We start from the raw sequence: 17,295 nt of genomic DNA, 5'->3' as shown, positions 1-17,295 counted from the left end.
CTTAGATTAGAAGATTACAATAACACTACTAAAAATGCAAAGTATATGCAATAATATACCAAAGATGGAGCATTAAGATCATGAATGCCCAATTTGGACTGAAGATGGTAGAACGAGGCATGACCAAGGAATGTGAAAACAAATTAGAAAGGTACACAGATGAGGCAACCTTGGGTGCAATGAAGATGATGGATAATGCACAACCAAGGGATGTGATGAAGTAAACAATTTGGTTTAGGACTCAGCCTATGGTTTAGAGCTTAGAATTTAGACTTTTGGGTTTAAGATTTAAACTTTTAGATTTGGCACAAGATTTAGAGTTCATGTTTTACATTTAGCATTTGGAGATAGTTTTTGGGTTCTCAATAATGCCATAGAGAGAATGGGGAGAGATGTACTAATTTAGAATGAGGAATGAAGTTTAAGATGAATATTCAAACTTGGAAAGTCTAGGATTTGGATTCAGACTTGGCGAATTTAGGATTAGGATTTGGAATTATGAACAAGATGAGGAATAGATGGATTAGCAACCGCTAGAGTAGCAGCTGAGGATGATGGTTTGACAGCCATGAAGAAGATCAGATCAAATGTTAGGCTAATAGCATATTAAGTTTAGATTTGGCTGGATATTAGAGTGTATGTTACTGAGAAATGAATACATATAAATACAAGAACAGGAGATAAACTTTCTCTATAAGAAATGAGACCTACCTAGAATAGAAAATTACAATAAATGAGACAACTAACTAGAATAGAAGAGCATAATAAGATAGATACTTATAATAGAAGATTACAATAAGAGATATTCCTAGAATAGAACATTACAATAAGATCTACTTAGATTAGAAGATTAAAATATCCCTGCTGGTAGACTCACCCACCACAGCCAGGTGTGTGACCCGGGTCGAACATTAGATTAGTCAGGGCAAAGCCTTGGAAACCGGGGTTGGCAAACCAAAAAAAAAAAAGAAGATTAAAATAAGTAAACTACCAAAAATGCAAGGTATACATAATTATATCGCCACATGAATATGCTAGTTGCTTAAGATTGCAAGCTAGATGTATAAGCTCTCGATCTAACGATCGTATAGATCAAGTCTGGCTCTCAATCCCATGCAAACCTAAGCTCCTACAGCTTTGAGATATGTGTAAGATATCCACACACGAGAGAGATAATTATAATGTGGAGAATTTATGATAATTTGTTGGCCTGATGAATACAAATGATGCTGCATTTAAATAGCATATCATCATACCGATACATAATTTTTTCCTCATAAGCAATGTTCTAGGTATTAATTGAAAACGTTTAAGGGCCTGTTTGGTTACATGAGTCTGGAGATTTCAAATATCTAGAGATTTCAAATCTATAGATTTCAAGTCTATGGAGTTATAATTTATAAAACTAGATGTTTGGTTGTGGAATGAAATTTGTGGATTCATCCTAAAAAATTATTTAATCGACATGATTTTTGTGAATGTAAAAATGTATAGCTTTTTTGAAATCTCTGGATTTCACCCCTTACCCATAAATCTACAGATTCACATTTTTAGTGTAAAAATGTGAATCTCTAGATTTCATGAATCTAGAGATTTTTACAACCAAACGGGTAAAATTCTCAGATTCATGAATCCAGAGATTTGAAATCTCTAGATTCATGTAACCAAACAGGCCCTAAATGATTTTGTCAAACTATTTTGGGTATAAAAATATATAATAGATTGTTCAACTGTGAATGCAGTTGACATACAATAACCATTATAAAACTTAAATATAGACTCATAAGCCTTATCACGACGAATTGTCTTTACTATATAGTCCAAAAATTGTACTCTCAGTTTAATTATTTGAGCAAACAATTTTGCAAATACCAAATTGCAACAAACATACATGTAACCATCTTATAGATGTGTATGCTAAAACTATATATTATATGAATGGTTCACATGATGAGTGAGTTGGCTCACATATTTTTTCTTATATACATTCCAAAAATATTGGGAATTCAATCCCAATTTTTGCTACTAATGGTCTAGTAATAAATTTTCCTTAATAACAACTAGCACAAGAAATTTCCTTGAATTGAAATTTGAAGAATTCTGATTCTTCAATAGATAACCATATAAATTTTCAATATTTTTTTGCACCATATTTGATCTGGAATGATCTAACTAATTATGCCAAATAATAAAACTATCAAAATTCATATTCTTTTGATTTACCAGCGGATGTTACAATCTTCATATAATTGAAGATTTAAAAATATTTATATTATTCATTAAAATGAAATAAAATACATCAAACATATCTAGAAAATCAACATAAAGAAATAAATAAAATTAAAAGAAGAATTATATTTAAGAGAAAATAAACTATTGAAAACCAAACATCAATTTTATTTTCATTTGAATCCTAATAACATAACCAAATCTTTAATTGTTATTTTCAAACAAATCTGTAGTATCTAAATATATAATATGTATGAAACCATCAAAATTATTATCTTTTATAGGCAAAATTTCTTCAGTATTATTATTTTGAAAAGTCAAATTCGTCTCAACATTATTTTCCTTTGATTTGATTGAAACTTGATAAAGCTTAACAAAATATTATGGAGTAAAGTTGATATTACATCGATAACAAATGTTAGTTTCACCTACTGAAGAGTTACATTGAGAATCTCTATTATTATCTTATTTATTTTCTTCATAATGACAGTAATTATTTTGTATTTTGTCTCGTTTAGGTTCGCGATTATAATCATAACTATAATTTTGTCTTATTTGAAGCTTATCATGAATTGTTGCATTTACTTTAAGGAATTGAGCAAAACCACTATAATGAATTTCATGATTTTTCATTAATAGTTTATTATTTTCTCAATCACAAAAAAATATAATATCATTTGAAGTGTTTCTTAAAACTCATTTGTTAATATGGATGTTATAAAAACAGATTTAAAACATGAAAAGTTGAAAAGGTTTTTCTCAATAAGCTCTCATCAATAATATTTTCTTTACATAATTTCAAAAGCAAATTGCACATACATCCCAAAATAGAGGCCTTAAAGCATTGGCACCCCACTTTATGTTTGAAAAATACACATACCCTAAAATTGAATTTTCATTGGATACATTAATCCAATTTGTCACTAAATTGTTAAATCACTGTTTATTTTCTTTGAATTCCAAAAATATTCCTATAAAAATATAAAAAGGAAAAATAAACATTGATTTAACGGTTTTCAGTGACAAATTGGATTAACGTGTCCAATGAAAATCCAATTTTGAAGTATCTATGTTTTTCAAACGTAAAATGGGTTATCAGTGCTTTAAGGCCTCAATTTTGATGTGCTAGTGCAATTTTCTCTAATTTTAATTGTGAATTAATTTAAAAAACTGTAGAACTATACTCATTTACAGAAGGACACGGTTTAAGCAACGATCCTTAATTTTGTAACCAGAAGCATCAAACTCAAATGAGACATCATTATTAGAAACAAATTTGTGAACAAAGAGCAGATTATGTGTAGCCAATGGAACATGTAGAATATCTCTAAGCTTGAAACTAGAATCGTGAATAGAAATTGATAAATTACCAATATTCTTCATATACAGACTTGAGCTGTCATCGATCCGAATAGAGTCACTACCAATGTGTTCAATTGGAGCACTAATAGCACTGAGATCATAAGTGATTTGGTGCGTAGCACCCGAATCTAGTAATTGGGTCATGGTTTGCTGCGGTCTAACGGACGCAACATGAGCTAGAGGATTTTGAAAACCAGAAGACCAAGGCTAATGTGATCTTGTAGAACAAGCAGAAGAAGTGTCAAATCCATAACGATAATAAAAAAAAAGTTGGCAAATGACCAACTTGATCATAGATATTAAAGTACCAAGTAGTCGACCACCTTGTTGCACTCCCTGATTTCCAAATCAACCAAAATTGCATCCATCATGAAATGCCGAGAGTTGAAAGAACGAGTAGAAGAGGCATTTCGTGGAGGACTAGATGGTGCAAAAGACATACCAGAATTTAGAGATACAGTAGCAACTTGAGCTGAGATGTTGGTTAGATTTTGTAGAGCAGAGGATAGTCACATTTCTTCACAGACGAGAAGTCCATAGAAATCAGCCACCTGAACTAGATTGTCTCAAGTAATGAAAGAGGTTATGAAGGCTTGATATTCAAATGAGAGACCACCAAGGATGCAAAATACCAAATCAGAGTCACAAATAGGTTGAGATGCGATAGCAAGTGAATCAACGATTTTTTTAATCTTCAAGATATAATCTGACATCGAATCTAAACTTTTCTTAATGGTGTGCAGCTGCATCCTGAGTTGCATGATTCAAGTCTGCGAAGATGATGCATAAGCCAATGCTAAGGCACACCAAACCTATGTAGAAGTTCTCATACCAACAACTTGAGAATGAACACTATTGGTCAATGAAGAGAGCAACCAAGAAAGAACAACTTGGTCTTACTTTTGCCAAGCAAGATACGCTGGCTAGGTTCACAACCTGAGAAGGCAAAGTCAGATCCAAGAAAGGCTCAGGACAAATGTTGGAGCCATCAACAAAACACATCAGTCAATGCTTTTCAGAATAGGAAGAAATTGTTATCTCTAGATTAGATAGTTTTCAGGTGAAAGCTTAACATTCAAGTAATGCTGAACATTGGATAGAGAGATCGAAGGAGGTGAGATAGTTGCAGAGGGCGAAGGAAGTTCACAAGAGATTGATTTAGAAGCCATGGTGAGAAACACAAGAATGTCAAGAATAGAGATGAGCACACAAGAATTGCAGAAAACCAAGATTTAGGGCAAGATTAAAAAAAATAATAAAAAAAAATTAAAAAAAAAGTTCACAAGAGAACCAGAAAAGAAACAAAGCAAATGAAAAACCAAGGAAATCAGACCAAAAAAGTGAGAAACCACAGGGGATCAGACCAAGCTCTGATACCATATTCAATTTGAATAAAACCCGTGACCTATTTTGAGGTCAGAGTGATATATTTATACTACTCTTTACAAGATATACAATGAAGGGAAAACCATATAAGTTGACAAAAATTTACAATATACCAAACTACTCCCTAATACATATCTTATCGAATAAATATGGAACAATAACGGTATAACATAGTTGTACTGTTTACTAAAATGATACAATAATGTTATAGACAAGATGATACAAACGAACTATACTATATAAGTATCAAAACTATTTTTTATTCAATAAATATAGTATGATATATTTGTATAATTTATAATTCGATAATGATATGAGTTATCCAAGTGGCAAAACGATTTTTGAGAATCTAAACCACCAGAGTGCAATATAGTCGGACCAAGGAAAGAAGACCAATCTGGTTTCAAGACTTACAAAAATAGTACCCTATAGAGAAAGATTCTAGAATAAACAGAAATGCATGGGTAGTCAATTTGAAGACTCAGGAATTGATTCACACTATCAGAATGTTGAATACTTGACATAGTTAAATTCCTAATGAGTGTGGATGTATGTGCTTCTAGTACAATAGTAGCAACCTCATAGGGAGAAGCAGTAAGTCCAAGGAACAGATTTATATCATCTCCAGTTTCGATATGGTACAGTTTCCTCCAGTAAGTCATTAGATTGTCGACCTGTATGATATTCTAATCCTAAGGTTCATTTTCCCTCCTCCTCCCAACCTCCAATACTCTCTGTCTTCGTCTTCGACTCGGACTCTGCCGCCGATTAAACCACCGTCATTCTCTTCACTCTCCTGGTATAGTTAATCCAGAAAGAAAGTTTGATTAAAAAAATAATAAATAAATAAAAAGATTCTGGAAAGATTGATCCTCTTTATCTTTAAACCTGAAAGCCGTCGCCGATCTTTTCCATTCCACTAACATATAGACTTCGATTAATATCAGAGAGATTTCTAGAAGCTCACTCCTGTGTTGGAGCAACCTAGTTTGAGGAATAACAGGGCTCAATCACTACCATTTCACATTATTGATCTCTTCGCGTCACTGTTAATAGACAATGACGTAGAACTCAGTTTTTAGATGCTCATTTATCATTGTTTCTGTAACGATGGATCGTTCGCCTCTGTAAGCTTCGCAGGAAGTCATGGCCTCCTCCATCAACATTTTACATGAAACAGCAAGGTGATTTGTTTATGCTCCAACACATAGAGCGTAATGATATATTTGATGCTAATTTGTAGAGACGATGATAGTCTACAGAGTATGACTGCAGATTTCTTGATCATTCAATTAAATTTTCCAAGCCTAACCTGGCAACGCAAGTTCATGAAGATCTTGATATTAGAACTTCTCACTACTAGAATATTAAGATATAAAATAATGGATCCCTACATTTTAAGACAAGCTTATTTTCCCTTTTTGATTCAATGAGTAGTGGTGCCGGACCTACCAGTGCTGGAGAATAAGACGCGGAAAGCACCCGAAACAAAGGCGAAGAAGCTTCTGATTTGAAGCTTGAAGGAAAGATCAGCCCCGAAATTTGATTTCATAACAACTCATTTAAAATAAAAACTGTCCTATAAAACTTTGTACCGATCTCAAATTTTAAATGAAACCAAATAGCAGAGTTTTAGGAAAGTCAAGAAGAGAGTTGCTGTTGGGATTTATAAGCTTTTTTTTTCTTTTTTTTTTTACGAAGAAAATACTTTATTATAAAGAAAAACCACGATTACAACATAAGGAGAAAACATCATACAACATTAACCATCTAAGATGATTAGGGGGGGTGTACATATAAGAAAGTTTCTTGTGTTAACGCCCCTTCCTTGGCCAAAGCATCAGCTACCGAATTAGCTTCCCTAAACACATGTGTAAATGAGATACATTCAAAATTTGCCACCATCCTTCGAATATCAGAGATGATAAGAAAGATCTTCCATTGTACCTCTGAGGGATGCTTTTGAAGGATGGAGATGAGTGCTTGGTTGTCACTTTCTAGGGCGACAGAATTCAAGTTGAAGTCTTTGGCCCATAGCATGGCTCTGCGCATTGCTAGAGCCTTTAGAGTTAGGACATCATGGGCTGAAGAGCCACTTCCAAAACTAAATATCATCTTGCCCTGGAAATTTCACGCAATTCCACCAAAACCAGCTAGATTTTTCTCCTTAAAAAAGGAGTCATCTACTTTAATTTTGATAGTATTTGGAACAGGACATACCCATTTAATAACCTTCATAGCTATGGATGGGCCAAAAGTTGTAACCTTTTTTTACTATAAAACTGCAAGCCCTTCCATATTAGGAAGCTAAGTTGAGAATGATGAGTAATGTGACTGGTTGTGATATTCGCCGTATAAGATTTCCAGAGGAGCCATAATGCTAGCAGGATATGAAGGGTCTTATCATTAGTGTCGTGGCTCTGTGTGGACATGATAAACTAAATAACCGTTTCCTTGATGTTGCAATCTGAAAGCAGTTCATGAAATTGCAAATCACTCCAGACTTGCCTTGCATACCGGCAACAGAAGAAAATGTGGTCAGGAGAGGATTCCTGATCACCATAGAACAAGCATTCTTCAGAGCACGAACAACCCTGACGGACAAGTAAATCTGCCGTAGGAAGTTTTTGATGCAATAACTTCGATAGAGTTGCCATTGGGATTTATAAGCTAGTTGCAGGTGAAGTAGGGAAGTCGGCGCCAAGGTTGAAGACAAAGGCACACCTGGATTAAAGGTGGGTTAACTGCTGTTGAACTATTACCGTAGGATTAGAATATCACACTGGTCGATAATCTAACCACTCACAGGAGGAAACTGTACCATGTCAGAACAGGAGCCGATAAAAATTCCAAAGGAACGTACTTTGTGTATCAGGGGAAAACAAAATCCTAATGATGTAATGAATGCATGTCATCCCTTTTTCGTAGGAAATATGTGGTTTTCATTTCCATTTTTCTCGAGAATACGTACGTTTTATAGGGGGGAAGAAAACAAGTCTGTTGTTGTGCTATTTCTTAGGAAATTGTGAGGCTTGACCAATTGTCCATTTCCTTCACAGATTAGAAATGCTCCCTATAAATGCTTGCTAATAACGCCTCTTAGCGCTTGCGTTGTCTGTTTGAGTTACGCTAAACAGCAGAAGCAACTCTAACTTCTTTAATTGAAAAGGCGATCAGGGAAAAAACGTTCACCATTCAGAAACATCGGGTTACTATAAGCTTATTCGCCAGGGTACCTCTCTCTCCATTCAGAAACATCGGGTTACTATAAGCTTATTCGCCAAGGTACCTCTCTCTCTCTCTCTCTCTCTCTCTCTCTCTCTCTCTCTCTCTCTCGTTCTTGCCAGAACTGTTTTTCTTTAATACTGTTGAGGAGAATTTAGATTTTGTAACATTGACAAGCATGGTGGAAAGAAAGGTAGAACACAAGATTTGTGATCACCAATGATCTTAGACTATCATACGCATATAACTCGTTTCATAATGTTAAAAATCTTAATTTTTTGTTAGAAGTTTCCCAAATCTCTCGCTCTTTATATTTAGGAATTTATTTTCAAGTACTTCATATTTTGTTGTTTCATTTACATCGTAGGTTGACATTGAGGCTTCAATATTGATCAAGTCTTCCTCGAAATATATGAGGCGGAAAGATAGCTAAATTTAGATGTTAGAGTTTCGTTGACATTTGGCATATGAAAACTACTAGGATTCATATTGGACCTACTTGAACTCAGCCATCAAATTCCAAATACAAATTTTCTTTTTTTCTTTTCACAAATATGGATGCATTCAAGGTGTCAAAGGATGGTATGGATATTTGGATATTCTTTTCAGAGTCATCTACATCTTTTCTCATTCATGGAGTTTCTGCCTCCTTGCATCTAATTTTGCTATTAGCTCTATCCAGTTACTGGATCTGCAAGAGACGTTTGATGCCAAAGGTTGAAAGCTCAAAACCAACGTTAAAGAATGAAAATTCTTTATACTATTGGTCAGTTCTTATATCTTGTATGGTTCTGTCTTTTTGTGATCTTCTCCTATGTGTATTGAACTACATCTCCGGATATAGACATGGTTGGTCTGAGCTCAACCTTTTTACCCAATTGGATTTCACACTAAGAACAGTCACTTGGTTTATGGTCTCTGCATATTTGCGCATCCAGTTTTTTCATTCAAGTGAGCACAAGTTCCCTATTCTACTAAGGATATGGTGGATATTCTACTTCCTGATGTCTTGTTCATATTTTGTTGTGCATATTGGTTTGTATTGGAAACATTCGTCATCTTCATTCATGGTCTGGGCCTATGATGCTGTCTCTATTATTGCTGGTTTCTTCTTTTGCTATGTTGGGTTGTCTATAAAAGAACGGGAATATGAAGATCTCCATGTTTCGGAGCCTTTATTGAAAACCAGCTCCAGTCAAAGCAATGTTGATGATGGACAAGGACCAAGTGTCAGTAGAGAAAATGTAACTCCTTATGCAAATGCTAATATTTTTAGTATTGTGACTTTCACTTGGATGAACCCTTTGCTCTCACTCGGGTATAAAAAAACACTGGACCATAAAGATATCCCTCAACTTGCCAATTGTGACAGAGCCAATATGGTCCTTAGTTGTTTGATAGATAAACTTGAACATGATGGCAATGACAACAGTAATGGTGGTCCAGTAAGCACAATTAAATTGATGAAGGCATTGATTCTCTCAACATGGAGTGAAATTTTATTGACGACTTTATTCTCTATAGTAACTACATTGGCTTCTTATGTTGGACCATACCTTGTTGATGCTTTTGTTCAATATCTAAATAGTTCTCAGCAGCCAACATATAAAGGCTATGAATTAGTGGTTATTTTCTTTCTCTCCAAGCTCATAAGATGTGTCTCAGAAAGGCTTTTGTTCTTTCAATTGCGAAAAATGGGAATCAAGACCCGTGCTGCCTTGTTCTCCATAATCTATAGGAAGGTTCTTAGACTTTCTAGTCAATCAAAGAAGAGCCACTCTAGTGGGGAAAACATTAATTTAATGAGTGTTGATGTTGAGCGAATGGGACTTTTCAGTTGGTACTTGCACAATATATGGAAGTTGCCCGTTCAAATTGTTCTAGCATTATTGATCTTATACAAGAGCCTTGGGATTGCTTCACTTGTAGCTCTTGTTGCTACAATGATTTTGATGTCAACAAATATTCCTCTGGGAAAATTACAAGAGAAATTTCAAGGGGAATTGATGGGTTCCAAGGATCGGAGAATGAAGTTTACATCAGAGTCTTTACAGAATATGAAGATTCTTAAGCTCCAAGGATGGGAGATGAGATTTTTGGCCAAGATTATTGAACTCAGGAATTTTGAAACGAGATGGTTAAAAAAATTACTTTATTCATCAGCTATGGTTGCGTTTGTTTACATGTCTGCTCCCATGTTTGTATCCATGATTACTTTTGGGTTTTGTATGCTCATAGGCATTCAGTTGGAATCAGGAAAGATCATATCTGCACTTGCAACATTTGAATTATTGCAAGGTCCTATTGTTCTTATCCCAGACACTATTTCCATGATAGTACAAACCAAAGTTTCCCTCAACAGAATAGCCTCATTTCTTTGTCTCGATGATTTTCATCAGAGTATAGTACAAAATGTTACAAGAGATGATACTAATATTGCAGTTGAGACCATTAAGGGGAATTTCACTTGGGACCTTTCTTCCCGTAATTTTACATTAACAGATCTTAATTTTCAAGTGTACCATGGAATGAAAGTGGCTATTTGTGGTTCAGTTGGGTCCGGAAAATCAAGCTTGCTTTCTTGCATTTTGGGGGAAGTACCAAAAGAATCAGGAGTCATTAATTTGAATGGGACGATGGCTTATGTCGCACAATTACCTTGGATACAAAGTGGTACAATTATGAGTAATATATTGTTTGGTAAGGAGATGAATATGGAAAGGTACAAGAAGATTCTTGAAGCATGTTCATTGTTGAAGGATTTAGAATTATTTGCCTTTGGAGATCAAACTATTATAGGGGAACGGGGGATCAACTTGAGTGGTGGTCAAAAACAAAGAATTCAGATTGCACGTGCTTTATATAATGATGCTGATATTTATTTGCTTGATGATCCTTTTAGTTCTGTGGATGCTCATACTGGAAGCCATTTATTTAAGGTAACAACTCTTTGAACTCCTTTTACTTTTGAAGCTTTCCTTGATGAAATTAACTTAATGATATGCATCTTATTACTTTCACCCCAATATTTTTATATAATATTAAGCTCGAACGATCTAAGAATTGATCTGAGAAGAACAGAATAGCAACTATTTAGTGAATTTATGTCAAATGAAGAGATATATATATATATTGACTAAAAAGAAAAGATACGTGATATTAAGATATACATGTTCTTGCATAAAATTTGTGATTTGATGATACTTATTTCCATTAAGATTATATTATGTTTAACTATTTGAATCTTTTAAGTAATTAATGTCTTCCTTTTGAATTCCTAAAGGTGAATGCTTAAACTTTGTGACAGGAATGCTTGTTAGGAATTTTGGGTTCAAAAGCAGTAATTTATGTCACCCACCAAGTTGAATTTTTACGTTATGCTGATATTATTTTGGTGAGAATGATGCCTCTTTTTTCTTTCTTTTTTTAATTTAATTCCCTCAACCTAGTTTGAAGGTAATTATTATCTTCTCTTTTTTGGTAGGTTATGAAGGATGGGAGAATTACTCAAGCAGGAAAATATGATGAAATTCTTAATTCAGGAGTTGACTTTGTTGAATTAGTGGGTGCGCATAAAAAAGCTTTGGGAGTCCTTAAGACTATTGAAAGTGCAATTGATTCGGATAACTTAAACTGTGATGAGGAAGAGGATAAAATATTTTATAGTGAGGAGTCTATTCAAGATGATGATGAGAAGAAGCCAAAAAACTATAAAACAGAAAAACTGATTGGGGTTAAAGGGCAGCTTGTGCAAGAAGAAAAAAGAGAAACAGGAGGTTTTAGTATTGCATTCTACTGGAAGTATGTTTCCATCGTGTATAAAGGAGCTTTTATACCATTGATAATCCTAGCACAAGTTCTTTTCCAGATTCTCCAAATAATAAGTAGCTATTGGATTGTTTTGGTTACTCCTCTTTCAAGAGACATGAAACCTTATGTTGAAAGATACACTCTTATACTTGTTTATGTTTTATTGTTTATTGGAAGTTCATTTTGTGTACTTATAAGGTCTACACTCATAGTCACGGTTGGATACAAGACAGCTACTCTCTTGTTTAACAAAATGCATTTATGTATGTTTCGCGCTCCCCTGTCATTTTTTGACTCTACTCCGAGTGGAAGGATTCTAAATCGGGTACGTATAGTTTTTTGTTTTTCCTATATATATAATATGACTATCATAAATATTAACAAAATTCTAATAAAATTAAATTGATTATTGGATACAGGTATCCGTTGATCAAAGTGCACTTGATACTATTATTCCACATCAAATTGAAGAATTTCTTATATCATTCATTGAGTTCCTAGGAACTGCTATAGTAATGTCACAAGTTGCATGGCAAATGCTAACAGTTTTTATTCCATTGATTGTGATATGCGTATGGTACCAGGTAATCTTGTATATAGTCTTTCATGATTCAATTTTAAATCGAAATCACTTGTATATTTTCTATATCTCATGTCAATAATACAAGTTTGCTATGATAAATTATGAATTTATGGCGGATATATATATCTTTTACAATTAAAGTGGTGATTCAATAGAATAGACAAAAATTTTATTTTTTTCTCAATTGTATATTTTCATGTAAAACAATAGAGGCATTGTGTATTTGCTTAAGCTAATCATTTGGGATAAAAAGCCAAGCTCTATCAAAATTACTAAGTAGAGAGTGTACCTTATAGCCTTATAGTAAAGTGATTGTATTTCTTATATAGATAAATATTTCAAATATGTATAAACAAGATTTTAATATGATCTATTGCTTTGTAGTTTGTTTCATAATTTGGAAATCATATTAAAAGCAATTAGTAATAAATAAAAAGATTACGTTTTCTAGTTATTGTTAGGTTTACATACTAATATGCTATAGTTGAGTGTTTATTACTTCTATTATGTGGAGTAGTAGACTCTATTAATATATATATATATATTGAATAAGTTGAATAACAAAATAGATCATTGAATTTCTTTTAATGATTTCACATCATGTAACGTATGATCAAGGGGGTGCATAAATATAATTACACCGTATGAAGTTAGATGATAGGTAAATACTTGAGTTCTAGTCTAAAACCTAGTATGTAATCTATACTCAGAAAGCTTTTGTAAAAAGTAAATTAAAGAATATGTTTTTGCTTACCTAGATAATTAATAAAATGTACTTGTATATAGGGGAGATCAAAGTTTCTCTACTAGTTGTCAACCAAGTATTAAGAATTAAAAATAAATGTGGAAAGATACCATAGTTAAACCAACATTTCAACATTTGTTCTTATCTATATCAATTCTATAATGAGGTTAAGTTGCATCCCTCATTTCTCAAATGAAGTGTATCAGATATATTTGCACTAATCAAATTAAATCATTACATATCCTAAGTGAAGGATCAAATGGTATTATGTTGCATATATTAGCATCACATTCATGTGGTCTCTAGTGACACTAGATAAGGCCATATCTTTTGATCTATATAATACATTTAGATCTGTAATAATTGAAAATTTCACAATGGAATTGTCATCAAGATTTTAGATACAATAATCGTTATTTTTTCAAAAGAAAAATAATAGAAAAAAGGTTCAATTATCATAAATATATTAATTAAAAAATATTGATAATATATTAATTAACATAAATAAATCAGAGTTATTCTTTTTCAATTTCATCCATTTTGGAAAAGTTGACATATTTTTTTAGCTTTCATAAATATCTCCACTTGTAGAATCTTGACACACAACACAAGTATCTCATTAGTTTACACTCTTTGGTCACTTTTCCACCCACACAATTTTTTCATCTTTCTTTTTTTTGTTTTTTTTTTTTTTTTGGTGGGGTCAAAGGTAAAACTAGTAATATATTATAGGAAAAGAAGCTCTACTAGAAGTGACTCGACGTCCAACTGCACCTCTCCAATCACCAGCATCATTGATGCCAACTAGTCAATACACTTGTTTGTTTCCCGTACGTTGTGCACCACCTGGCACACCGAAAAACTCTCAATTAAGGAATGAATTTCTTCCAACACATCAGCCATGTACCATGAGGCAGCAACCTTATCGTTACTGGCTTGGGCGGCATTGAGGAAATCAATGCGCACCTCCACAGTTCCCACCTCGCACTTCGAGCTTCCAAAAGCCCACACTGAATACCTTTCATCTCACAAGAGAAGATGTTCGAGTTAGCAACCCCTCCTCCAACAACAAACAACACTTGATCATTATGCACCCTTCCAATAGCACCATAACCTGCACCGTTATGCTTAACTGACCCGTCAATGTTAACTACTAAACACCCCTCCGGTGGCCTTACCAGTGGTCTATAGACGGCCTCTTATGAAAGAAAGTAGCATCAATACCCCTTTGTTGGAAAAAAAAATCCCAAGAGCTAGCACCATCTTCAACCTTTATGTCCTCTCCTTTCTTCCATATTACTCAATGAGTTAAATGATTGATGATATGTATATCAGCCATCTAAACTTTAGTAGCTTGCATTTGAACAAAAATACTACATCATTTTGTCCAAAAACTATACATTCGTAACTTTCTTTATTATTTGTCTAATTTTTTTTTTCATCTTTGACTTTCTAGCAATACTACAAGTATGCTGCACGAGAACTTTCACGATTAGTTGGAATATGTCAGGCTCCTATTATACAACATTTTACAGAATCCAACTTAGGAGCAACTACAATCAGGTGCTTTCGTCAAGAAGAGAGGTTTATGGATACAAATTTTAAGCTCGTGGATAGATACTTACAAACAAAATTTCATATCTCTGGTGCAATGGAGTGGTTGTGCTTTCGTATGGATATGTTGACGTCCATCACTTATGCGATCTCATTGGTTTTCTTGATCTTGATGCCCAAGGGGGTACTTAGTCCTGGTAAGATAATTGAGGTTGATAAGATAATAAAATATTTTCATTTGGGGAAAACACAATTCTTAATTCAACTTAAATCATGATTTTATTTTTATTTTAACTTTAATGCAGGTATTATGGGTTTAGCAGTCACATATGGACTTGGTTTAAGTATGTATGAAGTAATATGGAGTCTTAGTAGTCTTGAGAATAAAATTATATCTATTGAAAGAATATTACAATTTACAAGCATCCCTAGTGAACCCCCTCTATTGGTAGAAGAAAATAGGCTGGATCATGGATGGCCATCAAAAGGAAAAGTTGATATTATTAGTTTGCAGGTAATCTTCATTCTAGACTTCTTAGGCATTACATACTTAGAGGTTTTTGCGTTTAATAGAATAAATCCATAAATCTTGATTTTGCTAGATAGCATTAGGATATGATTTTTATTGTTTTATCTTTGTAGATCCGGTATGCCCCACACCTTCCTCTTGTTTTACGTGATCTTACGTGCACTTTTCCTGGAGGGATGAAGATCGGCATTGTTGGCCGTACAGGAAGTGGTAAATCAACTCTTATACAAGCACTCTTTCGCATACTTGAACCAGTAGCTGGTCATATTTGTATAGATGGTGTTGATATCTCTAAGGTTGGCCTTCATGACTTACGATCAAGATTGAGCATCATCCCACAAGATCCAGTAATGTTTGAGGGGACTTTAAGAAGAAATCTTGACCCACTTGAACAATACACTGATGACGAGATTTGGGAGGTAAGATTGTTTTTCATTCTCTATATTATTAAATCAATGGGGAAAAGAATGGATATGTCTTCTTCCCACTAATGATCCAAAGCATAGAAAGAACATGACACGGTTGACTATTTCAACATGTATCTCTATGAGATCCTCTCTTGTAGTCATATTTTTTGGCAACTTCTAAAATCATTCCATTAGATATTTAAATCGTTGTATTAGATGCATTGAATTATCTTTGGGAAACCTTTGCTTTATCAAATTGTCGTAGATCAGAACTAGAAAAGAAATATTTTTACTACCTATTCCCAAATTCGCTTAGCACCAGTTTTCATGTGTTTTCTGTCTCTCGTTTGCCGTTTTAATTTCTTAATTGTAAGTAGCGTTTTAAGGGGGATGAAATTTTCATACTTTAAGATAGAACCTTTTGTATTTATTATTTTGTATGATTTTTTTTGTAGAATTTTGCATGATTATATTATTAACTCTAAATCGTTCCATATTTGGTCATCATATTTCTCTTTACTTTGCATCTGTTTTTCTTTTTCTTAGAAAGAATTACATGTATAATATACCGTTAACATATATATATATATATATATATATATATATATATATATGTGTGTGTGTGTGTGTGTGTGTGTTATTGTAGCTTGCACAATTATATGGGTCATGATTCTAAAAGTTTTTCATGGTTATTCTTTGTAATGTAGTAATTTGACATGACCTTTTGTTGCCTTAGGCTTTAGATAGATCCCAACTTGGTGATGAAGTTAGAAAGAAGGAAGGAAAGCTTGATTCTGCAGGTTGATTTCTTCCCATTTCTTTTCTATGCAACTTTTGTTCAATGTTAAAAACATGCATTATTGAATGATATACATTTTGGCACACAACCCAACCTTTCAACCCATAACCCTTTTTATGACAAGATTGAAGGTAAACTTAATAAAAATAATATCATGAGGATCTAACCCATTTTCGTATGTTTGATTGATAGTGATTGAGAATGGGGAAAATTGGAGCATGGGTCAAAGACAACTAGTATGTTTAGGACGAGTGTTATTGAAAAAAAGCAAAGTCTTGGTACTTGATGAAGCCACTGCATCCGTGGATACTGCAACTGACAATCTAATTCAACAAACACTTAGTCAATATTTTTTTGGATCTACTACCATCACAATTGCACATAGGATAACATCAATTCTTGATGTGGATATGGTTCTTCTTATTGATAATGGTTAGTATCTAATCATTTTTATACTACAGTTAAATAACTTCAACTGAATTTGTTAAAAAAAAACTCATTCTCATTTGATATCTAATTGTCATGTTTACTTAATCAAATTGTCATGTTTTCTTGTCATAACTAGGCCTCATTCTGGAGTATGACTCTCCTACCAAATTGCTGAAGAACAAATCCTCATCATTTGCAAAGCTTGTTAAGGAATATACTCGAAGATGTAATTCTTAG

At 33.5% G+C, this 17,295-nt stretch overlaps 1 protein-coding gene across 2 annotated transcripts; it reads left to right on the top strand.

Annotated features, from left to right (window-relative positions):
• The first annotated feature begins 7,988 nt into the window (after positions 1–7,988).
• Positions 7,989–17,295, top strand: LOC148998897 (ABC transporter C family member 3-like). 2 transcript variants are annotated; one of them, XM_089141624.1, is made up of 11 exons: positions 7,989–8,004; positions 8,830–11,141; positions 11,510–11,596; positions 11,687–12,337; positions 12,432–12,596; positions 14,797–15,091; positions 15,200–15,408; positions 15,537–15,842; positions 16,567–16,630; positions 16,822–17,061; positions 17,195–17,295. In XM_089141624.1, exons 2-11 carry the CDS (start codon positions 8,910–8,912, stop codon positions 17,293–17,295), a joined length of 4,350 nt encoding a protein of 1,449 aa, XP_088997750.1. In that variant the 5' UTR covers positions 7,989–8,004; positions 8,830–8,909. The 2 variants fall into 2 exon arrangements, with proteins under 2 accessions (XP_088997750.1, XP_088997749.1); XM_089141623.1 differs by lacking the exon at positions 7,989–8,004 and having other exon boundaries at positions 8,757–11,141.

Source organism: Hakea prostrata, unplaced genomic scaffold (assembly GCF_041222555.1).
Source record: "Hakea prostrata isolate BN-2017 unplaced genomic scaffold, UWA_Hpros_2 contig_100, whole genome shotgun sequence".
NCBI lineage: Eukaryota > Viridiplantae > Streptophyta > Magnoliopsida > Proteales > Proteaceae > Hakea > Hakea prostrata.
Note: the sequence above shows the minus strand (reverse complement) of the source record. Positions and strands in the feature narration are given on the sequence as shown.